At 39.9% G+C, this 25469-nt stretch overlaps 2 protein-coding genes and 1 pseudogene across 2 annotated transcripts; 1 reads left to right on the top strand and 2 right to left on the bottom strand.

Annotated features, from left to right (window-relative positions):
• Positions 1-682: 682 nt before the first annotated feature.
• LOC105449398 (forkhead box protein C2-A-like) lies at positions 683-2022 on the bottom strand. The gene is made up of 2 exons (XM_011688609.1): positions 1354-2022; positions 683-1110 (listed from the first exon to the last, which is right to left on the bottom strand). Exons 1-2 carry the CDS (start codon positions 2020-2022, stop codon positions 907-909), a joined length of 873 nt encoding a protein of 290 aa, XP_011686911.1. The 3' UTR covers positions 683-906.
• A 979-nt stretch (positions 2023-3001) lies between these two features.
• Positions 3002-9135, bottom strand: LOC105449399 (retinoid-inducible serine carboxypeptidase-like). The gene is made up of 9 exons (XM_011688610.1): positions 9016-9135; positions 7063-7292; positions 6526-6756; positions 5807-5917; positions 5282-5504; positions 4923-5105; positions 4444-4521; positions 3790-3944; positions 3002-3270 (listed from the first exon to the last, which is right to left on the bottom strand). Exons 1-9 carry the CDS (start codon positions 9071-9073, stop codon positions 3208-3210), a joined length of 1332 nt encoding a protein of 443 aa, XP_011686912.1. The 5' UTR covers positions 9074-9135; the 3' UTR covers positions 3002-3207.
• Positions 9136-15738: 6603 nt separating this feature from the next.
• LOC105449400 lies at positions 15739-21631 on the top strand (annotated as a pseudogene).
• Positions 21632-25469: the final 3838 nt, after the last annotated feature.

The following is a 25469-nucleotide window of genomic DNA, read 5'->3' on the forward strand; positions in this document are numbered from 1 at the left end:
AGAATTAATATTAATTCTCTATCTATTTTTTAACAAGTACTAGTATTACTTGTAAATTTATGATTAATCCCCGAATAAATTAGTTAGAAAGAATTATTATAAAGACAATTTTTATCAAACTCTAACTTAATCAACGATTAATTGCCTTAAAAAATTTCTATCCATATATATAATATTACTTTAATTTTACTCATAAAATTAGAAAAATAATACTTTTAAAAATGTTAAGAATTCAAAAGAAATAAAGAGCACATACCGTACGTGTTTCTATTTCCAATTAATATTCCAATTAATTTTGAGATCAATAATAAATTAATATTTAGTAATAAATTTTTTAAAGGTGCACGATGCTACAGTCATTAAAACGAGAAGAAAGACGTTCAAGAGAAAGCTATAAAATGTATCTACGTCTAGATTTTGCCTATATAAAAGAAACAAATATACGAAGTGTAATTAAAATGGATACGTGTTTAACATGTATTTTTTAAATTTTACGATCTAATTTTCCGTGAATTATTAGAAACAGTACGTGTTGATGCTTTTTAAATTAATCAATTAGAATTTTTTTGAAATTTTAATAGCTAGCTCAGATCTGTTTCCTACTTAGTCATCCGAAATGCAAAATCTCTGCGTTTTGCATCTTAACAAGTGGAAGAAATTACGTACATTAAACATACACATATTAATCTTTAACTTTTGATTATAATGTTGCATACAGCTGGGGTACTCTTTATGCTAAAATAATAAAATATTTCACAATAAATAAAACTAATTACGATCGGAATACACATATATAACGTAAAAATGCTGATTTTGTTTTTGGTTGCAAGATCGACCATGAATCTTCTTATTTAACATTGCTAGACGATATTCCATTGATGTCATCGAAGTTATTTTGACAGTAAACTATAAAGCTATATTTGACGACTCTCGCGTGGACTTCCGTAGAATGTTGTCGATGCTGAACATCGTCATTTTGGCGATACGTCCTGGGGGGGAATCTGTACATTCGGTTTCGGTATTTTTCGCCACGGCGTTTTCTTCGTTCGTTTCAATAATTTTACGTTGTTCCTCTTGACGTTTCGAATTGGACAAGAGTTCGGTCGATACCTGCAATCAAAGCCGCGCTTCAGAGTAGTGTTAGCAGAAATTCTCCGTTTTTCTAGCGAAGTTACTTCCTAGCCCGAATATTTGAAATAAGACGCGATCGAAAGACTAGCTTCTGCAGACGCTGAGAGGATACACGGCGCGAGGCGCGAAGGGAGCTGACCATCGCGTCTCAAAGAGTCAGGAGATAAATTTGCGCAGGACCCTCTCTCACGAGAGTAGATAGAGGCTAAAGCTTCTCTGTACCGGTAATCCCGCGAGCTCATCCGGTCTCCCCTGAGCGAGCACCGGCCGCCTCCGTCTCGTTCTTCTGCGCCTGTAATTGCCGTGCTCGAACATCTCGCTGGCAGACGGGTCCAGGGTCCAGTAGCTTCCCTTCCCGGTTGTATGCAGGTCCTCGCCATCATCCGCGCTCGTCCGGTCCCGCGGCACCTTCACGAAGCAGTCGTTCAGGCTGAGGTTGTGCCGTATGCTGTTCTGCCAACCCTGCCGGTTCTCCCTGTAGTAGGGGAACCTGTCCATGATGAATTTGTAGATGCCGGCGAGGGTCAGCCGTCGCTTCGGCGACGAATTGATCGCCATCGCGATCAGGGCGATATACGAGTACGGCGGCTTCTCGTGATTCGGCGGCGCGGTCTTGTAGCCGGCGATCGCGGGTGGCGATCTCGCCAGGATCGGCCAGGACGCCAGCGACGACGCTTGGCAGAAGGTCGGCCAGGCCGCGACGTCGGCGCGCAGCATCTCCGGGACCAGGCTGGCGAGTCCGCACGCTGAACGTTTCACGGGGAACATCTTGTCAATCGGGAAGACGCACCAGTACTCCTGCAGGCATCGCGTACGCATGTCGTACGCTTGATCTTTCGCGTCCGCGAGGAGACCGCGAGGAACCTGAGGACAACCGTTCGATTGTTGCATCGGGAATGCTTCCTTGAACGTCCCGGAAAAAGACGCGGTCAGCGTCGTTCACGCAAGATTGCAGCGATCGTCGGAGTCTTCAGGAGGCTTTAAATAATCGCGTTATAAACTTCTGCGTTATCGCTTCTCTTAGTTTCTCGACGGCGGAACCGGTAGTTCCGCCGGGGATGTCCCGCTGCGGCGCACTCACTAAGCCGTGAAATTGAAGTTACATCACGTGTTCTCACCGTATCTTCCTTTCTCGCGATGAAAACTAAAAAGCACCGTGTTAAATTTCACCGTGTGGATTCCCGCGGGAGGAACGGTCGAGTCACAGATCGCACTGAATCGTAAATCGTCGTAAGGGAAAGAACGCGGGACGGGACACCCTGTCGACGATCGGGACGCGGACTCGCCGCGGGGATTCCGTCGCATCCAGCTGCCCTAACGTAGAGGAGAGATTTGTTTAATTTTGACACCAAGGGGGGAATCTAGAGGTTGGCTCAACCCCGCCCATCGGTGGTTTTCCAGTGAACTCCCGTTTACGCTCTCGTGGGGAGGAGATTACCTATCCGGGACCGCACTACGTGTTTTATTGCTGTTTACACATATGCTGTTTCAACACCCACGCCGGTAGTAACCGCGCCAATATATAAACAGTGTTGCGATAATTATATCGAGGCCGAACGGTTTCTCGGAACGGTCTCTTCCTTCTAGCCGGTCCTCCCTCACGATCGATGCGAAGGCGCGCACAGAGTTAAGGAAAAAAAAATAAAAAAAATAAAATAAAAGAGAGCAGAAGTCAGAAAACACCGACTGCTTCTAACTTTCTCGCAAGACCGATTTTTCGCTTCAAGTTTGATTAAACGTCAGTTTGTAACGTCTACACTTTTCTTTGCCTCGGATCTCCCCTTTTTATAGCAATCCATCTACAGCGATAAGTTAATATATATATGTACATCAGGCAAGAACGAATAACTAAATTAAGATAGTCAGATAATATAATAGATTGTACGATTTATTTAATTTAATTTACTATGGTTATGATAATGTGATCGATATCCATTTTCTAAATGAATGGATAAACATAATGATGATTAATTTCATCTCTTCCTTAAAAATTTTATACAGAAAATTGAATAAAATTATATAAATTACATTCATTTAAATATAAAATGAAAGCGCCAGGTTGTCTATTTTTTCACTTTATGCGTTGCTCGTCAAATCTTGTAATATTATTTTCTGGGCTGTTGGGTTGTCCTTCGGTACCTACACACATTAATTTTTTTTTTAAACAGATGTGTATGTCATTGAATACATTTAAAGTATAAAATATACACACATATAAGTATCACGAAATTATCGATCAATAAATATAATTTAAAATAATTTTGAAAATATGGAAGAAAAAGAAAATTAACAATATTCGTTAACAACATTTTGGACTGTCGAATATTTTGGTCACGCTACTTTTAACTATATCTCACATTTACGTAGCGCTGAAAGGAACTTTGTGAATTTCACGCGATAATTAATGACACCTAATCAGTCACCCGTACGCCGCTTTACAATCACGGACCGTTATAACTTCAAAAACACCTGCTACTGTGACGAAATCTTCTTTGCATAAGTTATGGAAGCGAACGAATCGTCGAATGTAAGAACGGCTTGCTGCATGCGATTTAGGATTCTCCTTGCAGCAAATTAATCCCGGGGCTATTGCTTGCGGCTTATAATAAATACGAAAGCTGAGGGGAGGGAGAGAGAAAGTGCGTTGTATGTGCGTACCATATGTCCGGCTCTGTTGACCCAATACATCCTGAAGTTATCTTTAGCCTTGATATAGCCCTCGACGATGTCGTCAACGAGGAGCGGACGCCTAGCTGAGTTTTTCCAGGTGTCAGCATTTTTCCATTTCAGTTTTTCGACCCAGAGAAGAGTGCCTGAAACATATATGATATATGATAAGGGCTTATATATACAGTGTGAGAACGATAAAAAAACGTATAATAGCTCATAGTGATATGAACTGGATGGTATTAATATAATTGGGAAGTTGGTGATTCCATAAAGAAGATATCAAAAACGTAGAATTTTTCAATATTCGGAGGTTTGTCACATCAATTAAAAAATGAAAATTAATAATGTCTTTTAAGTTTAAAACTTAAGTAATTTTTAACATAAATATTATTAAAATAAGAATAAAAGAATTTAGCCTACTTAAAAAATGTTTAAAATTGCCGAACAATTTCATTTCTAAAATATTATTAGCAAAAACGCTATGACGTTCTCATATGAATAGCAAATAAATATTGTAATAAATTTCTTTCAATTAATATTTATAATAATATATCGTGCTATTAAGATATTTATATTAAATATAAAAAATGGGAAGGTTCTCTCTCGGTAACAGCACATCTAGAAAAGTAAATGACAACTTACCCGGCGTATCGACAATTAAATCCATGTGTCCATTGTACACAAATACGTTCAAGTCGGTTTCATTAAGTAACCTTTCCACTAAAACAATTACATTTACATTTATTAATGACTAGATTATATTATAACGCAATTATATATATTATATAATACGCAATAATAATTCTTTGTATCACAAATAAATTCGGTTTAAAGCAAATATATATTATATATCAGAGTGCATCGTAGAATCTGTTAGTTTATCAATTTATGTATCTATACAAAATATAAATATTTTCTTAATTCATATATGAATTAATTCATATGCTCATGTCGAAAACTGCTTTAACAACTTCTTTTTTTTAATTCTGCGAGTTGTCAAGCTTTTACATTTGCTCTGTTTGGAAATAATGACAACTGTCTTCATAAATATACACCAATTTCTTTTCCTTTCGCTTTCGCTGCAACGCTGACGTTCTTTCGATACATTAATTGACCGATACCTATGTGAATAACGGGCTTCATAAAATCTTCATTTAAGTACTTGAAAACGGCATTGGATTGGCTGCCGTGAACGACTTGGATACCAAGCGCTTTCTTTACCGGTCCATTCATCAAAGCATCGAGTGAGAAAGAGTTCTCAGACTGATGTGAATCAAAATATGGATACCTGCAATGGGTAATACCTGTAAATAAAGAAAAAAATTATATAGTCGTACATAATAATTCTACTGTTCCGATAATAGAAATTTTATAATACGTTAAATGTCCTTTGTATTTTTGTGTTAATATTGAAAATGGAATCAAAATTTCTCGTTCAATGTAATCTTATAAAATAATGTAATGACATTCCTTTGTATACCTGTAAGTGAGACCATTGCATTCCATGTCAACGAATCATACGAATTCGGATTCATTTTTGAAAGAATATTGTAAAAGTCGACATTATAAGTTTCTTCCAAAACAACCCCTTGCGTTCTGGCCCACTCTTGAGTCGCTCTAGTCCATTCTTCATAATAGACTGCATTTTTCGTTATTTGTGCCGCTTTGTCAATTCTTTGGAAACCTTCCGTGTCAATCATACCCTGCAAAACATGTGATAGTTTCCAAACAGTTTTATGAAAGTGCTTTGCGTGAAAAAAAAAGAGAAATTTCGGGCGATTAGCATCGATGCGATGAAGAAAAATGAAAGACAAAGGAGCTAGGAAATTGATTATATTGGCTCTCGAGATCTGAGATTTGATTAAATTGAGTGCCTCTTTCTCGATGATATCATTTATCGTGATTGCTTTTCTTATTCAATCCGTTGTAAAATAGATTTATTTCGTCGAGAAGTACTATGAACTTGATCAAGTGTTAAAATGACGATAAATAATCGAGTGCTTACCGTGCTGAGTAGAAATGGTGCCCACGTCAGTACAGAGTCGACAGGTGAGATCCAAGCGTCCCCGAGTGCGACTCCTTTTAAATTACTTTTAATAGTGCCAGCTTTCTGCGCCTGCAGAACATTCATACTATTCAGGTACGTGAATTTTATAGTTTTTTATAAAAAGCATATAAGTTATTTCATCATATTCGGTAAGTCATTACGATGCCATTATCGCTACTATTATTTAAACATTATAATTTAAACACTAATTTTCTAAATCATTAGATGACTATGTATAAATATTATGGCTTTACATGTTACAGAATGTTGCTCTTATCGTCATCATCTTAAATGTTTCTGACAATACGAAAATGCGTCGCGGAAAAAAACTTTATTTTAAAAGAACGAATCTTACGATTAATAAGAATTCCTTTTTGTCTTTTGAGACTTTAATGTTATCACCGTTTCTTTTGAGAAATAAATTCTTTTTAATTTAGAAAAATAGGCTTACGAGAATATTATATCAAACATATCAAAGTAGAGGCCGTATACAAGCCAACACGGATGATGGTGTGTAATAATTTTTTTTGTTTTTTTACAATAAATTGTGTGTGGTTGGATATTGTAAAAAAATTATTACACACTATAATCCGTGTTGGTTCGCATACGGCCTCTACTTTAATATGCTTGATAAATTCTTTTTGTTTATTATTATTTTTAATTAGCGTTTCTCTTACTAAGTCCCAGATTAACGCAAACTCCGCGCCCATCTTTCCGCCGTACGACTCGGTTGTGATATACGTCGGGACATCCTCGAATACCGGTAATTTCTTGTAAAATCCTCGCATACATTCTACAAGATCCGTTGCAATTTGCGTGTTCGTCGTCGCAAACGCCGTCGTGGTTGTAACGTAACTGTAGCCGGTACCAACAGGATTGTCGATGAAGAGAACATTATAGTCTTTGACCTAAGCATAAATTATATCCACAACCATCCATTAAAATATTAAATTATATAATAAATCTACATATTTATTGAAGTAAATCTATGTACCAATTTTTTTTAAATCATATTTTCTTACGATTTCTAAATTTTTGCTATATTCTTTGTGTGCAGAATTGCTTTCTCTCTTTCTTCAGTTACCTCACCAATAAACCAACTGTTTCAAGCATCTTAACAAATTGTCTCAATAATTCAGTATTTATTAATTATACACACTAGATATTATGTTCAATTCCGACAAAATCTACTTTACTTTTGTGTAATTTATTACCCAAGTATAATTCCTATATTGCAGATTCACATCGAGGGGTCCCAATTCCTCGAAATTTCCGAAACTCGTCGAAGATCCGCCTGGTCCACCTTGCAACCAGATGATTAACGGCTTATCATAAATTGCATTGGTGTCTGCCGTAGTATAGTAGAGCCACCAGAACATATACGCTTTGGGGCGTACTTGCACGTAATCCCATTCTTGTTCTCCAGGACCGAACCCCTTTCTTCCTTTTGTAAGAAAATTTTTAATTATTAATAAAAATAGATGGATATATGTATAACAATGAGATAGCATGACATTATTATTATAATAATTCTTAGATAAGCATAACGATAGAATAATTTTTTTTATTCTGTTTCTTTTATAATTCTTTAGAAAAAGATTAAAAAATTAAAGAGTAATAATATATATCGAGAAGTCGTTTCAAGAAAACGTAAATTTAAGAAAGTATTTTTTTTCTACAATTTAAATGGCGTACTATTTGGCAATTTATTAGATTAGAAATCACATTGCTCCTCTGTACCGAGCTTCAAGACGAAGAAGCGTCTCAGCTATTAACAATGATTCGAAAGTCGGCAACGCAAAGACGAGTAGCCGAACGGCGTGTGTTTGACAAGCGAAGGCCTAGGTAAATTTGCGAAGTTTTAAAAGAAATCGCAAAATAAACGTGCCCGTGTCACTGTGGTAAAAGCTATAGGAATGCAACGGTCGAGTATTCTGACGTTTATTATACTTGCATCAAAATTCGGCAAACTTGTGACGCAGGTAAAAACATGTTGTGCGTTTCTTAAAATTTAACAGCCAAATTCGTGCCACTTGTACGTACTAGTTGAAGAAAGAGACTACTTATATGAACAATGCGCATTATATAAATATTTTCTAAAAATATCTTATCGAGGAGATAACAGTGAGTTGGGGAAATACACGGCTCTTTAAAGATAATAATAATATAGATAATATTATTACTTTTTAATTTTTTTTAAATCTTTTTTTAAAGAATTTTATTGTTAGATAATTAGAACATTATATAGAATATATCTATAATGTTCTAATTATCTAACAATATATAAAATCAGAAAGATACTATTTAAAACTCTTATCAATGCAAGCCTGAACCAATATTGATATCAAGATCGATCGATTCTTTGTCTCTCAAGATCACTGAACTTTACATTGTTATATTTTTATTTGAGGAAACATAAGAGGAAATATATGTGTTTTATGATTTAACGGACAAACTACGATAGCATATTCTATAAATAAAAATGAAAAGAAAATGTTATATAAAAGTTAGAAATATTTTATAACAAAGTTACTAACAAATTTTAATATGGAACATAAAATAGGAATCAACGGATTTTCTATTGTGCAGAATATGAAAATGTACATTTCGTGTACGGAAAGGTTGAACGTATTTATCTCATGTGTATATTCACGTCATATTTATAATATTTAAACAATTCAGTATCATATATATTATAACTTTGTAATAAAGAATTTCTAGCCAAACTTCATATAACATATTTTTTTTTTTATTTTCACTTGTAAAATATTTCCCTTTGTCCGTTAAATCCTGAGACATTCTGAATATGAAAGAGTATTATAATTTATTAAAATAAGGCATTTTTAGGCATGTTTATAGAAGGAATCTTTTTTGTTATTTTCACATAAGAAATAGTTGAGCATTATTAAATTTTGATGATTTGTTTAAATTTTTATAAATCTAAACTGTGGGTATATGACAATCAATATGTGTGTTTCGTACGCTGGCATACTTCTAATAAATTCACTTTCGAAAATGACATTTTAACTGTTACGAAATCTGCAGTCATTGAAGTAACGTCCGCTTACTTTGCTATTAAATCTGCATATTTATATTGCTGCATTGTCGCGTAATGTTAATATAACCGTATGACAAAATTTATCGCACCAATGATTGTCTCATCTTACCGATACTGCCGGAAACAAAGCACAACACGGCGAAAGTGTAAGCAAGTAGATCCCGCATCTTCTCTCTTCGCAGTGAAACCTTTTAGAAATTAATTGCCGCGAGATTCGTAATATATACGATTTTATTGTCTTTTATCTATCGTGAAATCGATTAGATATACGTATACACGTGACAATCAGCAATCATACAATTTATATCGGTTGCATTCCATTGATTAATTACTCTGCATTCAACGTTTTGTTTCGTCCGATTCTATCACTTCAGTAATCTTAATCTTTGGATAAAGTCGTTCAGATTTGCGACAGATAATGGACGACAATCGATTTCTCTATTTACACGATCGAATACTATATGCGTATTCGCGAGCAAAAGAAACGCTTATTGTGGTACGTCCGAAGTTTTAATAAAATCAATTTACAAAACACTATTTATAGCCTTTAACGAGTGTGCTGACGACCGGAGCTCGAATTCGCGGCGGCCAAGTCAAAAGTGTCCAACGTATGACGCGCGAGAATATTCGATTCGCGTGATGCATTCGATTCGGCGACTTTAAATCTTACAGCAAATTGAAGTTTGCTGCAAATTACTTAAATTTTGAGTTTCTTTCGCGTCGCGGAAAGATCCGTGGATAGGATCGGATACGGAAGTGCGATTTGACGCCGCGGTTCACGTCGAAACTATAACTGTCGAACTGTGCGTAGCTGCGAGGGTACAGACCTTTTTGTTGTAAACTCATTTTCTAGAAGGTCTTGTTGGCTCCTTTGTTGTTAAAGCGGACGATTAGGCGGCCGGCAAAAGAGACAAATAATGTTTGTCGATAGCTTAATTTGGCTGCGTGCGGGAAGAGTGTTACACACAGCGCTGCTGTCTCATTTCGTTCTTGTTTTACGTCTAATTGTAAGATAAAGTTAAAATATATGACATGTAATAGCGCTTATAGCGCGCTCTTCGAACGAATAGCTTTAGCCGTTAAACTTATATAGATGTTTGTGACCGGAGCGTCCTTTGATTTTTTTAATATTAAACTAGCACTACAGACACGCGCTTCGCGCGCGCTATTTAATTGCACTTTTACTTTTTACTATAATTGACTATAATTATACCTTAATACATACAACTGCCAAAAGTCAATGTAATGACAGCCGCTCACGAAGTTATTAAATTTTTGCTAGATTTGATTGTATTAGATTTTATTTGAGTAAAACGCTTTTGCGATTTTCATAGTCTTACTCTACTTAAAATATCTAGAGAGATATCGAATTGTGAGATTCACACATTATACATACGCAATAAACTTGATCCTATCTCTGAGTAGCGACTAGTGCGTAACTCATCGTTTCAGAACCAATAGAAGGATTTAACATTCCGCGTGTGGTACATAAGCGCATCGACCGCGGGAAATAGTTACGAAGGAGAAAGTAGCGCCGTCATCGCTCAAACATTCGGCTGTGCGCGAGGATGAAAAAGAAAAGAGAAAAAAAAGAAAGAAAGGAAAAAAGGAGAAAGACCGGGAGGAGAAAAAAAATCGCACGCATCAAGACGCGCGCGACGAAATGAAAGGTCGCGAAACGAGAGAAAGAGAGAGAGAGAAAGAGAACGCGTCTTCTCCTCTCGCTCGTTTATTAATTTGATTGTCCCGTTGCCGTTCACGAAGTCGCCGACCCAAATTGACTTTCCGTGCTCGAACTTTAACGACGCTCCGGAAAAACGGCGCGTCCGGGAGGGGCTGGTTTCTTCCTCTGCCAATTTCCGGGCAATGAAACGGCCGCGGCGCGTCGCGTCCGAGAATAAGAAAGTTCGCATAATCGGCACAATCTCATTAGACGTTACATCACCGCGAAGGAACAGAAAAAAAGGGTAGAGAGAGAACGGATAGGTGAAGTTACCGAAGCGATTTTGCAATGACGCTCGAATTCGCGCGCGGGAAGTGTATCTCTCACCGCGAAATTCTCTTCCGTTCCCGGAGGGACTTTTTGCGAAAGAGGCGCAAGATCGGTTCGCGCGCGCCTCACACATAGGTACATGTACATGCATAGGTACACACGTGCACTCGCGCGTCCGCCAAATGTCGCTAATTGACATTCGTGCCACGTGCTTCGCAAAACGCACGCGCGCTCCTCTATACGCGCATGGTCCGTACGGTATTCCCGACAGGTTTTTCGGTCTATTGCTACTCCGGAAATTATCGGCGAGGCATGAAAAGGCCGCGCGTATAGACTCTCTCGATTTCTGTCGAAATCGGGAACGCGCGCGCGACGCGCCGTATAGCACGCCGTGCCTTGCGTAGCCCATCTGTTTATTCAGAACAACCGTTTGCACGGTTTAACATCGTAGTTACGTGTGGTATAACGTACAAGTAAAACGTACGCGAAATGAAATCTGTATGTCGCACGCGCGTTCGTGATTTTTTTTATTCGAGAGAATAAGGGGGGAAACTCTATTCGAGGGAAACGATCCAACGCGGATGTAACCGAAATCTCCGGAGGGGAGCCTCGCGCGGATCTCTCGGCGCGATAAGACTGGCTCGTTAGCGGCCTAATTAAACATCGGCAAGCGGTATCTGGGCAATTAGGTAGATCCATCAACTCGTGGATGTTCCGTACGGCCGAATCCAGGTAATAAAGAGATAATGGAAATAATAGCCGGCGGCAGGATGCGTGTGGATACGAGAAAGAGAAAGAGAGAGAGAGATGGATAGAAGGATAGAAAGAAGAAGAGAGAGAGATAATGAGAAGCTCGATCAATGATCGCTCGTTCCTCGGTAAGAAAGTCCTCAATGTCGGTAAATCGTTACGGGAAACGCTTGTAGCTTCCATTATGTAAATTAATAGCAGATAACGTTAATTAATACACGCGCCGTCGACGTGTCGTTCCGCCTGTCGTTCCAGGCGACTCGACTGTTTGCAGCCGGCCGATGGCTTCGCGCGTCTCATCTCATCCCGCGGCACGGCGTGTGCCAGAAGGCGTGCGCGTTTTCGCGAAGATGCGTATCCGGTCCAATCTGTATCCGACTTGCGCGCATAAACAAACCATTAAAATTCGCCAGAAATACGTTTGCTCGTGCGGCACGACTACGCGGTCTGTTGGACGTGTCTGTTTTGCGGCGCCTCGAGAACGGGGTGGAGCCCCCGCGGCGCGAAAGTCGCAAAGCGTCTTATATAAACTATACATTGTGTTAAATATACGTTATAATACATATATATATATATGTAAATTATATATAATATTCATCTTCCTAGATTCGGCTTCCTAGATGAGGGGCTTAAATATTAGCCGTGTCGCATGCACGAGTGAGTACGTGAAACGCACGACGTCGGAGCTGCAAGCGAATCGCCGGAAGAGGAGAACTCCTCTTCCTACATAATTATGATCAGAGAAATGATCGTAAATAACGCGGCCGCGTATGGTTGTTTTATCGGCCGGAAAATCTCAATGGAAGATAATTGTTAATGCGACCACGACTGGATGATGACGATATATATGCCCTTCCGAGCCCGCGTAACTTTCCTTTTGACATAACGCGATTGCGACTCGTTGGCATCAGAGAGATGCGCGATACGCGAGCAACAATTACGAAGTCGCTTCACGATTACCGTGCGATCCACCCTGCCTGCTTGAAGAATTGCCGCAATCGGGACGCGGGTCGGGAAAGCCTGAAAGTCAGCTCGATCTAGCCCGTGTGTCGCGTCGCGCGCGCAGTCCAATACAATATATATATAGTATATACGCTTTATACGCTCTATATGATATCACGAATACGCGGAATACGTTTTGCGCTTCATACATACGTAACTATGCTGGACGGCCGCGAGTTGTGTAACGTGCCAGCAGAATCGCCCGCAGGAGAACCGTTAATGGATTTCGAATGAGGCAAAGTACCTGATGTAGACTTCCTGGTAGCAGAACGTATTTTTTCTTTTCATTTTTTATAACAGATCGCGGGGTCACGCAGAAAGGAACGTTTTTTTTTGTTGCCGCGTAAGAGAGGCTGCGTGGTTTCTATACTACTGATAGATTTTACACGCGAATCTAACACTGATAAATTATTCGCAAAAGACGAATATAATTTACGGTATGTCGATGCCTGCGTAATAATAATATTTTACGTTTGTACACATGCAGAGCGAGCCGGCACGGCGAGACTCCGCGACGCGAGCGCGGCGCAGAGGTGAAATCTTCAACGCCGATCTCCAGGCACGTCGACCTCTTTGGCGGCGAAAATTCATTACGCCGTCGAGAATGGTCTCGGAGTTAATCTCAATTAATATAAGTCGCTTTTGCTATCACATCCGTAGTGATGAATACAACCATATATCCTCTCTACCGTGCAAATGGCTCGCAATGATTACTACTGTGTATAAATGCGGAAAGAAAGCGGTTCTTTCGTGACGCCGGCTTCGCGAATCCTCCTTGTGCTAATGTATCGCAAAAATGTACGGAAGGTAATCTTCAATTTGTCATTTAATAAGTGCCACTTAGACCGGAGGTTTTTTTTGTACTTGGAGTATTTTTCTTCCCGAGTTCTTTGGAGGAGATTATGATGTATCGGGAATTGAAGCCGTATATCTGACGATAAATTAATTATCATCCAATATTTATGCTCGCGCCTATCGTGTCGCGGTTCTATCCGTTTTAACGAGCTTCAAACGAATTGGACAACGCACTCGAGACTCGTCCCGATCGTGCGGCAGAACTCGCGATATTCTCGAGACACAGTGAAAGTAACCGATTCGATTATCTCCTTGAAGACAAAAAAAAATCGAAAAGACAGCTGCCGCTGACATCGTATCGGAAGAAAGTCAAAGTAATTCCATTCGTGTGGTCCGAGTAACGACTCTCACAGTTTCTCGCCTCCTCGCGACTCTCCTGCGTGTCGAAAAAAAAAAGAAAAAATAATCGAAGATACTTGTTGCGTGCGACAAACTATCAAATTAAAATTAGCCTCGTGAGACAATTGTATGTACGTGCATATGCAGGAGGAAAAGAATATTTCCATCAGTTTATGTTAGCAGCTAGGGTAGCTGTCCCTATTAGTGTGCTTTTATATTTAAATAAGTCATAAAAATTAAGTTAAAGTATTAACTTAATAAAAAAAAACACTTTGTCTATTTATTTGTACCAGTTTATTTTTATGACTCATTTAAATCTAAAAGCACATTAAAACGTACAGGCAGACTAATAGGGATAGATACCCTAGTCTTCTAATTGACTTTCTCAGAGGTAAAGCCTTCTCGAGAGGAAACTTCCTTATGAGTTTTCGATTTGTTTTTCTCTCTCTCTCTCTCTCTCTCTCTCTTGTAGAATTATCACCCGTTTACACAATCGTTTATACAACGTCATACCAACGATTACAGAACACCCTATACGTGACGGGCGATAATCGCGGTTTTGCTTCCCGATCGTTCTCTATTGCAATCCGGCGCATCTCCCCAGCCGGGAGAGGAACATGCCGTCGGTGAAAGGCAGCCCGCGGTTGCATGCATGCGGACTTCGCGGGAGCGACAGTAACCCTGAGGAAGAAAGTCAGAGTGAGACTCCCCGCAGGTGGCGAACGCAAACGCGAGCGTGAACGCGCGCGCGCGCGCCCGGAGTGTTCGCGCGCGAACCAGGTTTCGCGCGGCGCGCAGGCGAAATTGTTCTCACGTGCATTACGAAACCGCGCGCTTTTCCGTGTTGCTGCATCGTGAGACGCGCCGCGCCGATACGAGATGAGAAAGGCATTTCTCTGTCCTTCCTCCTCCTCGTCGCGAGATCTGAGAACGGAGATTGTCGGAGGTTTTTTGTATGCGATTTGCAGCGAGATACTGGCGTTAATTCATCTTCAGACGACCGGAGCGAGAGTACCGTTGATTACGTTGCTCAACAGTGTCGTAGACCGTTCTCGAGAGATAGGTATTACGATTACATGGGATAATTTAATCTAGTCTATCCTAAGATGTTTTCTAGTTGAAAAAAAAAAATAAAAAGTTTCTCGAGAGAATTATTTTAATACGCGTTATTAATATTATCTCCTTCGCGACAACAATGCTGTAACGAGAAGTGGTAGAAAGTCCATTCCCCTTGCGGTAGTGGATCGTTTGAAAGACCCTGATAATAATTACCGAGAAAGTCATTACCGGTTGTACATTGCGTGTCATCGGACACTGACCGGTTATATACGAACGCTTACGTCCGTCAATGACATTCGCTGTCATTATATTTGTTAAGACAACAAATTTAATTTTACGACAATTTTAATTACAGAAGGGAAGTTTCGTTGGATATTAATGTCAGTCTTGTAACAAATCTCATTATATGAAAACCTCATAAACGTTTCTTTGAAAAAAATATTTATGTACAAAAATTTTTTTCATGCAAGTTTCAACGTACGCTTTATGTTAATCGTATAATTTTAGATTGATCATAACACGAAAGAGAAGCAAAGAGAGCGACTTTTGTATCTCGCAGAAAAGATGATATTTTCAGATTTGCTTTATATTAAAATTCATTGAATTGCATTACGTTTCATACTACTCAAGCCTTGCCGCCCCGCATTCGCTATGAAGCATGAACCCCCCCCTCCTAACTGAAGATGTACACGCAGAGTTGGGACCCCCATATAGCACCGTGGCACTCTTTGTACCCCTCCTCGAAATATCTCGGTGTCTATAGAGTATCTAGGCGTCTAGGCAGAGGAGCACTCGCTATAAAAGCGTCGTATGTCACGATGAATCCGTCAGAAGAGTGACGAACCGTAAAAAAAGACGGTGGTCGTTGCCATCCTTTTCACACGGTGGGCCACGGTACCCTGGTCGCGAGAATGCGATTTATTCTGGTCAGTGTTCAATCGCCGCTCATTGCCCCGTGCTCTCATCCTTCGCGTCACGATTATGTGTCAGTGCGTCTGTGATATATGTGAGATATTGCTTTTTGGACGGAAAGTGACATTATCGGTAATAAAATCGTTCGCGGCAAGGTTCGTTCGTCATCAGGGGTCATTTTAGAATTCGCGATCGATGACACATATCGCGAGACGCGATGACCGTTATCTCTTTAACTTTAGCTTCAGTGTAATGTGGAAGTACAGTGCTCTTTCCTAGAATACGTGTCATTGATTATAAATCTTCTAAGATCTTTGATACAGGCGGGAAATTTTATTATATATAGATTCCCATATTTTGTTGCTTATTTTATATTATAATATTGCATGATAAAAAATTATTCTTCCAAAATATATTGCCGAAGGAAATTCACCTTTCTATATATAAAGTGTACAATACTGCACAATATCTTCTCGTTTAAATATTTAAAAATCAAAACAATATTATGCAAAGAAACATGCGCATAATTTTAGAATTATTAACAATCAAGCGATTTTACATGGTTGCAACTAACAATAAGATTATTTCGTAAAGATAATATCGGGTCACTATCGTAAAAAAAACTGTAAAGAACTTTCTGCGTTTCGTGGAAACGACATTTTATTGATAATGTCACGTGGCGGTATTTTCAATTTTATGCCGAAAGAGTACAGAAAGCATATTCGACACGACGACCTTAAAGCCGTCGAGGCAGTAGCGCGGCCGCGTTAACGTAAATGGTTACAAACGAACCGGTAAATCACTGCCATTTTCCAATGGCAATTGCTATAAGTGGGCATTCTTGTCACTTTTCTCTCGACGGAATGGAAAGTTCTGTAAATAGGAGCCGCACTGGGAAAATACGGTGCATAACTGCATTGAATGTCGGGTGGCGAAATTCGACTAGGTCACCGACGTGATGTTACAAAGTCGAGTAGCCAAGTCAATGTCATTGGCATTCTATATGGAGTGCCGCCTTTTTAATTTATTTCTCTCACAGCTACATGATATATCGTTGCCTTAATGTAATATTCAGATACCTTGTATAATAAGATTTCGAGATTTTTGGACATTCGCGTACGAGATATCTCATTCTTCCAATAATATAATGATGTTAAATATAACGATATTTTAAAAACGATGTTACATTTATTTTCATCAATAAAATCACATCTTATTGAAGAAATAAAGCTAAAATTCATAATATCTTCATCTCGTTATTTAAAGATATATCGGTATTCAACTAGAGCAGCGAGAGAGATATGACAGGTAATGTTTATCTGATTTTTCTCATAGACAAGCGGAAACATAGCTATATAGCTTGTATTAACTACATAAAGACGATAAAGATAAAACGAGCTAATCAGCAGGTAATTTCACATGCCAATGTCAACGCAGAATAAGATAATATATAGGTATGTAAAGTGATCGTGTAAAGTCGGAATGAAAGTAAGCCAAGGTTATTATTAATATGTAGATAATATGCAAACAATTATTATTGTTATGTTAATCTGAGAAGAGGTGAATCTGTGACGTTTAATCAGTACGAGTATATAATGACGCGTAATTACTGAAATTTCTACTGAAACGTGTGTTACAGCAATATCCGTATAACACAATAAAAACAAAAAGCGATGAGAGACTCGCGATTTTGCACTGATTGAGATACTTTCTAATAATCCGTTGTTTAAATATGCAAATATTTAGATATAAAGATATATTCGGGCATCTCTATATCATTCTATATATCCTAATATTTAATATAATTCCAGCTAACAACTGTTACTTAAGATATTATTTCATATCGAATATTCACGTATGTACTCCAGTAATCACGACTTTACGTAAGATATCCTAGACTTACCGAGTCATCTTTCACTTGCAAATTCTTTGATTTACGCGGGGAACCGGTCTTCTTCTTAATGAGGATATCGAGAAATCATCACCTGTCGCAAGTGTTTCCGACATTTAAATATCTTCACAATTAATTTGTAAGTTTCGAATTCGTTCAAGTTTGTATATTTCTAACAAAGCCTAACAAAAATTTGTAAGTAATTCAATAAAAAAAGTTTCTAATTACATATCTAAGGCCAAGTTCTTTGTACTCAATCGATTGAGTAAATCTGAAAATTGTTGATATTTTTTGTTATCTTTATTGAGGAGAGATTCCAAATACGATCCGAGAAATTTGTAAATGAAAGGTGGCATGTACAGTATACTGGGTATATGTTCCGGGTATCTAAATGTATGCAAATTGTCAAACGATTCCAGAATAAGTAGAATAACTCTTGGGTGAAAGAAAGAGAGAGAAAGAGGGACAGTGGGACAACTAAAACACTTGATATCCCGCCGCCGCAGGGCTGGACACCGGCAACAGGTACCGCCTAAGGGCAAAACTTCACGAAAAAAAAAGAAAGAAAGAAAAAGAGGCATCTCGAAGCCCACTTTCCTTTAATTTAACCGTCGGTACAGGTTTTACGGTCCCTGGTGTGGCCCCTTCTGGAAATGCGAAGACAGCGAAGGGAGGGTGAGACGGGAGGTCGACCCAATTCGCGCCGGTGTTTACGTCGGCTGCGCGTTCACACGGCGGCGAACACTTTCATTTTTGAGAGACGCGCTCTCGTGAGCGCGCGGGCGAACGCGTAGAAATCCGTCCGCAGGATTTCCGTCGCGCGCGATGAAAGAAAGGCTAAGGAGCCTTTCGGGCGGGAAGTTGATGGCGATTGCGAGGATGAGATAATTACGCTACCGTGACGCGCTTGAGAGAAAGAAGAGTAATTACACCGGCGGCGCGGCGGGGCATCTATCCTCTCTTTCGCACGGTCGATCGCGCAATTAGCGTGTCTTTGCTATTTTCCGTGTAGACGTTTATCGCTCATTTATCTCCGCATTAATACCGCGAGGAAAAACTACAGCGTATTCTTTACACAAAGTATCAATTTTTTTGTGAAAGGTTTTAATTGCTTTGTCCTTTACCCGATTCATCTCTTCTCAAATTTACATATAGATCGTCGCCGTTAATTATTACACGTTAAGTAAATTATTTATACAGACATTCATTTACAAAACTAAAAAAAAATTTTTCAGACAATATTATGCGGCCTCTTTGTTATCTCCGCGCTTGGAGACCCGATTAGAACAAAGAGAGAGTGAGTATATAAGCGATTAAATACCTATGTGAGATAATTAAGATATAAAAACATTACACTTAGAACTTTATATATATTAATTATCTACAAAAATAATTTTATTTATATGCAAGTTTTGTAATATTAAATGAAATTAGATATGTTTATATTCTCATTGTATTATGGTGTATGGTATCATTCTAATAAAAAAAATATACACACCGTAGACCTCCCGTAAGCTCACAGTATGGCGCACCACCAGCGACGTCCTACGGAGCACCGGACGTAGGATCACCACCTTCGAGCTCCTACGGTGCACCTTCTGATTCGTATGGCGCACCACCATCGACATCTTATGGAGCACCGTCCGGTGGACACGGATCCTTCGGTAGCGATCACGGAGGTGGCGGCGGCGGCGGCGGCGGTGGTTACGGCGGAGGTGGATTCGATGATCATCACGGAGGTGACGGCGGTGGCGGTTACGGAGGAGGTGGTGGCGGCGGTTTCGGCGGAGGTGGATTCGATGATCATCACGGAGGTGGCGGCGGCGGCGGCGGTTACGGCGGAGGTGGCGGCGGCGGTTTCGGCGGAGTTCGGATTAGATGATCATCACGGAGGTGGCGGCGGCGGCGGCGGTTACGGCGGAGGTGGCGGCGGCGGTTTCGGCGGAGGTGGATTAGATGATCATCACGGAGGTGGCGGCGGCGGCGGCGGCGGCGGTTACGGCGGAGGTGGATTCGATGATCATCACGGAGGTGGCGGCGGCGGTTTTGGTGGAGGTGGCGGCGGCGGTTACGGCGGAGGTGTGGCGATCACCATGGTGGTGGTGATAGCGGCTACGGTGGAGATGGAGGCGGTCATGGAGGCGGATTCGGATCAATTTCCGATTCCTACGGCCCGCCGTCACCACCTTCCGGATCCTACGGGCCTCCCGATCACGGACCGAAGGGCGTGTGGAAAAAGAAGCTGGTATGGAAGCCCGAGTGGAAGCAGATCTGGAAAACGGAATCAAAGATGACCTGGAAGCAGGTGTGGAAGAAGGTACAGGTGCCGGTTTGGAAGGAGATTCAAGTACCCGCGTGGAAGGAGATTAAGGTACCCGCTTGGAAAAAAGTCCAGAAGCCTGTTTGGAAGGAGATCCAAGTACCGGCGTGGAAGGAGGTCCAGGTGCCAGCTTGGAAAAAAGTATGGAAGCCTGTTTGGAAAGAAATCCAAGTTCCTGTGTGGAAAGAAATGCAGGTACCCGATTGGAAGAAGATCTGGGTGCCGGAATGGATTAAAATCGGCATACCGGGGGAGCATCCCGTAGGCAAGGACCATCACGGTTGGCAGTATACCAGCCACGATCTCTGGAAGAAGAAACTGATATGGAAGCCGGTCTGGAAGAAGATCTGGAGAACGGAAAAGAAGCAGATTTGGGTGAGCGATAAGAAATTAGAATGGAAGGCCGAATGGAAACAAATCTGGAAGACGGAGAAGAAGCAAATCTGGGTGTCGGACAAAAAGCTGGTCTGGAAGGAAGAATCAGTGCAAGTATGGGTGCCTCAAAAGAAGCAGATCTGGGTCACGCAGAAGAAACAAGTGTGGAAAGATGAATGGAAGAGCAAGTGGGTTCCGGTTTGGAAGGACGTGCAGGTACCGGCTTGGAAGAAGATCTGGAAGCCCGTCTGGGAGAAAGTTTGGGTACCCATCGAGTCCCACCACGACGATGGTCATCATGGTTACAAGTAGATCGTCGTCGAGGGTCACGCTCGGCCGGTTCGATCTTTCTTCTGCGTCTATCTCGTGACATCCGAAAGGTCGAAAGGTCGAAGGTTGGAAAATTGTCGGAGAGTCGCGTCAAGAAAGTTGGTCGAATCTTATAATGTCTTGTGATAATGGATTGCTCGGCGCGGCGATAGATATAGGTATATTTCGAGAGGAGAAAAGGGAAGACCGACTAGTAGACGCGTACCGCACGAAGAAGAGGAAAGTCTGCAACTAACGGTTAGAAAGCATCGCGAGTATGAGATATGCACGAAAGTGGATGATGAAAATTTTCAATTGATTATCTTGACGACAGCGCGACTGGGTTACGTAGCGTTTAACGCCGCTCAGTTTATTGTTAAATATTATATGAGGAACCGGAATATAATCGATCAACGAGATATTATCGTGAGGATGTCACTATCTACAGTATAGTACAGACCTCGCGAAAGCGAGATGCGTACTAATAACTGATTTTTATTGAGTATAGATTACGTACTTTTCTAGAGATTATATGATTTGCCAAATTAAGCTTTAAGGCAAATCATCGCCAAGAAAAATCACGTTAATTATTTGTTGAAAAATAATGTCGTAACCTACTTATATCATTGGAGAAAACATTTATTTCTTTAGTATGTCTGCTGTTTATAATAAATTGTTTTAGCTGTCACAGTAATTCGGTTTCGGATTGAATCTGAGAATGAAATTTACACAAGCAAGAAAAGTATAATACTCCTTCTTTGTTTATCTTTTTTCCAGTGTGAATAATCCGTAGTCTCAGAATGGCCACGTGCGTATTAATAGCATGTGTAATTAATACCTTACTTTGTAAATATCGTTTGATTATTGGGATGCGTGCATGTTAATATTTTTTATACGTTAATAAATACTATTTTGTACTATGCGAATTAATTTCATTTCCTACATCTAATTATTTTCAAGACAAAAAAATTTTTATGGAAATGTTATGCGAATGTGCATATTTTCTGTAGTTTTACAATGTAAAAATTTATTTTTATTTAATGTTAGTTAAATAAAGTTCAAGTTTTTTAATTGGAAAAAATGTTTTAACAAAAATTGTTTCTAAAGTTTTACTGATCAAAAGTATATACATAATTTTCCAAATTAAAACGAGACAATCTTGATTTCTCTCTTAGGCCGAATTTGTTTATGGTGCTCAATTGGCAACATTATTTCTTTTTAAGTAAATAAAATAAAAATAATTAGTTTCTTTTAGAGGTCTATATTAAAGCATAAGAACATACAACATAAGATCTCTGAAGAAAAAGACTTGCATAGACTTTGAAAGATGAGATTTTGAATTATTACTGTAATTTTTTTTCTAAAGATCACCGGTCGTGGTAATCGTGCGTTTGAAAGTGCCTACTCGTGTCTTCCGTAACATTTATTAAGATATTGTCCGTGAATACGATCCGCTCGTCCGTAAAGTCATTAATTCACATTAGCTCATATGAAAGTACGGTGGCTTTCATACGAAGATGCGCCGTGCAGCACGTAGAAGGGAATCAGAAGGATGACGAGGCGGAAGAGCGAGGGGAGGCACGATGCTTTCTAAGGATAAGACGAGAATCGAGTGAGCAAGCATGTCTCTCTCAGGGTCTTCAGGGTCGCGAGACGAACTCACGACCTTTACTTTCTCCACGATCGTGCTGCAACAACGTTTGCTGTGGGGGCGAGCTACGTGAGGCTGCAAATGTAAAAAAGACTGCAATCGGAGTGGGTAGGGAATACATCGACCGGAAGTGGTACACTGGCTGGTAAATCTCTCGTGGCAATTTAATGAGGACGTATACGAAAGGGGGTATCGAAAGATACGCCAAAAGTACTTTCGATTCAGGCCCGAGAGTAATCGATCAATCGGCCACACTTTCATCTTTCGGCGGCTATGATTTTGCAGATCGCCCGAAAATTATTGCGAAATTACAAGGCGAAACGCAACAACTCTCTCAAATCTCTAATACCCAGAGCCATTTATATAACGTATAATTATAGTACAGTTACCGTTTTAAATTAGCGAATTGAGAGTAAAGAACTTTTTGAAAATTGAAACATCAAAAATCGGAAGAGGTAAATAAATAATATAAAATAATAGATATATCTTTCATCTAATTTCTCGTGACTTTTACTTTAATGACATTTTAATTTCAGGGGTTCAATTGCACGGATCCATAATGTTGAAAATCATAAGTCGAACTGACTTTCTTTGACATATCCGTCGTGGGTAAAAACTTACGAATCATCTGAAGGATTCACAGTCGAGAGTAAACGCACTTAACGCGAAACATCCTGGCGCTTTTCGCCAAAAATTTGCCACTCATTCCGCGACATCGTGGCGGCGCAGCGAAAGTATACGGCCGTCGTCCAATAAAAAGTAAAAGTAAGCGACATTATTGCGCCGAGACAATGTCGAAATCGGTACGCGAAGATGCGTATACGAGCGTCGCAGGTGATCCTGCCTTCCTCATTACCACGACCTTAATTACAAACGTTCCGGCATTTCTCTCGTTCTTCTCCTCTCACCCCCAGAGGTAGGGGTGGGGGAGGGCAGGGCATTAAAATCGCTTTCGAGCCTTTCGCTCGCAGCGCGGGCCGGCAAAAGCCTCGAGCGGATTCTCACAGGAGGCCCGGTCGCATTAGCATATAATGACCGCGAGTTAAACTTGAGGAAAAGCTCCGGTTAACGGATTCGTAAGACCCGTCCGGAGAGTGAAAGTAACAAGTCGTGTGCAAGTACCTACCTCTACTCGCGCGGGAGCAGGTATATATCGCGCGCGATCGCCGTGCACGTTTGCAGTGTGCGCATATTAGACGCCGAGGCGGATAAAGACCGCCGATTTTTCCACGTCTCTATAACGGAGAGAACCGAGGCGTCCGAACATCCATTTGTCGTAATTTATCGCGCTTGGGCACTGAATGAGTTCTGAAAATATACACCGTCCGGCCGGTGGCGGGATAATGCGCGCCACGCAAAATCTCTCTCATTAAAATCTTCCGATAATCTCCGACGAAATCTCCATCAGGCATATCCGCCCTCCACGCTCATGCCAATCGCGCTAGACTAACAAGCCATAAATCAGCGACAACGACGGGAACGGAGTTGAATTGTAAATTAATTGACGAATGCACAGAAGGCGTGACGCGCGATATTCCTTGCAATTAAAATTCCTAGCAGCTCATAAAACGGCGACGGCGGCAGTCCGCCGGAACCGGCAACGATAGCTCGCGCGTCTCGCACTCCGCACAAGATTTACGTCGCTTTAATGAATCCATAAATTTGTTTACATCAAAACATCGAGCCGTATCCGTATTAATCAACCGTAAATAATAAACCGAATACATTTATTCTGTCGAGAGACGCAGCAGTACGGCTCTGCTCTGAGTCGAATATATATTCCGGAACACGTAACGCGCCTCATTCCCGCACCCAATTGGAACGGCCCGACGAAAAGTTGGCTGGTCCACTTGTAACGCTGCAGGCACCATGCTGCTCCATGCACGCTTTGAGATTTATCTCGCGGACGACCTTAATCTCTTGACCTTGACCTCGCTTTAATTCCATCGATAATGCGCACCGTGACCAAGGCGAGCCTTGTCCGCGAAATATGACATAAATCGAACACTTTCGCGTAACGGGTAATCGCGAAACATTTCCCACACGAGACCGTATCTGATCCCGCTTGAAAAGTGAAATTCGTTCGGATCTGTGATCAGCGAACCGTTATCTGGGTGAAATTACACGTCCATGATCAATGTCGTAAGCAATCATTATCCGCATGCGTCTCTTTCATTCGTAATACCGTTTCTGTTTTTATAATGCGCGATGCGAGGTACGTTGACGTGTTTCATACGAACAATCTTAAGAGCCATTCATTAAAATGCTTGGAGATGAAAGCGTATATATACATATGTATAATACATAAAACATACAATAAAAAAATATTTTTTAAGATATTCTTATTATCAGAAAGTGCAGATCGTTTTAGTGCCATAATTATGAAATAAAATATAATGGTTGCAAAATAAAATAATGTTTTTTTTTCTTTTATAGGACAGTCGTTTTGATATAATTTGCCCTCTGTAAAATTTTTCTTTTATCTCGCTTTGAAGATTATTTCTTGCCTTTTTGCTGTTTGATTTTGTCGAAACGATATCTTCCGATGTTTTTTTAGGACTATCATCATGCTGCCATCTAGTAATATTGTTACAAAGTTGGCTGATTCTCCTATTTGTTCAAGTGCATATTTGAAATCGCCTTTCTCTTCTAGAAAAGTGTCGTTTGATTTTCAAAAACTTTGTCAGCGATATACATTTGCTAAAGTAATATTGTATTTTATTCACAGCCAAACAATTTTATTTTAATTATTTTTCAATTATAATAAGTGCTTGTAAAAATAAAATGTTAATTATAACGATTGAAAAAACAATAAGAATAAAAAAAGAGTTTATAAAGCTAATTAAATTTAAAAAGATTACAAAAGTGTCTTAAAATATTTTAAACATAAACTATATGTTTCATAAACTGTTCACCTCTCAATGATCTTTCTTTAAGCACTTTTGTATCTAAAATAACAAGAAAAATTAATTTATGTAAAAAAAAAGAAAATTATATAAAGGATAAGAGACCTGAGTAAAACTATCTGAATATTTGGTCAAAAGACTTATTCAAATTTCGGACGTATCCAAAACTGGAGCTTTTCCAGTTGTTTTCAGTACTCTAAT

This window comes from Wasmannia auropunctata, unplaced genomic scaffold, assembly GCF_000956235.1.
Source record: "Wasmannia auropunctata unplaced genomic scaffold, wasmannia.A_1.0 LD336076.1, whole genome shotgun sequence".
In the NCBI taxonomy this organism is placed as follows: Eukaryota; Metazoa; Arthropoda; class Insecta; order Hymenoptera; family Formicidae; genus Wasmannia; species Wasmannia auropunctata.

What these genes read in the sequence shown, in the direction of transcription:
- LOC105449399 (XM_011688610.1), bottom strand. Translation starts at nt 9,073, where the DNA reads ATGCGGGATCTACTTGCTTACACTTTCGCCGTGTTGTGCTTTGTTTCC. An exon ending in TTGCGTTAATCTGGGACTTA is followed by an intron (nt 5,918 to 6,525) that starts GTAAGAGAAACG and finishes AATGTTCTGCAG; the next exon opens with GCGCAGAAAGCTGGCACTAT. An exon ending in TCAACAGAGCCGGACATATG is followed by an intron (nt 3,271 to 3,789) that starts GTACGCACATAC and finishes TAATGTGTGTAG; the next exon opens with GTACCGAAGGACAACCCAAC.
- LOC105449398 (XM_011688609.1), bottom strand. Translation starts at nt 2,022, where the DNA reads ATGCAACAATCGAACGGTTGTCCTCAGGTTCCTCGCGGTCTCCTCGCG. An exon ending in ATGAGCTCGCGGGATTACCG is followed by an intron (nt 1,111 to 1,353) that starts GTACAGAGAAGC and finishes CTTTGATTGCAG; the next exon opens with GTATCGACCGAACTCTTGTC.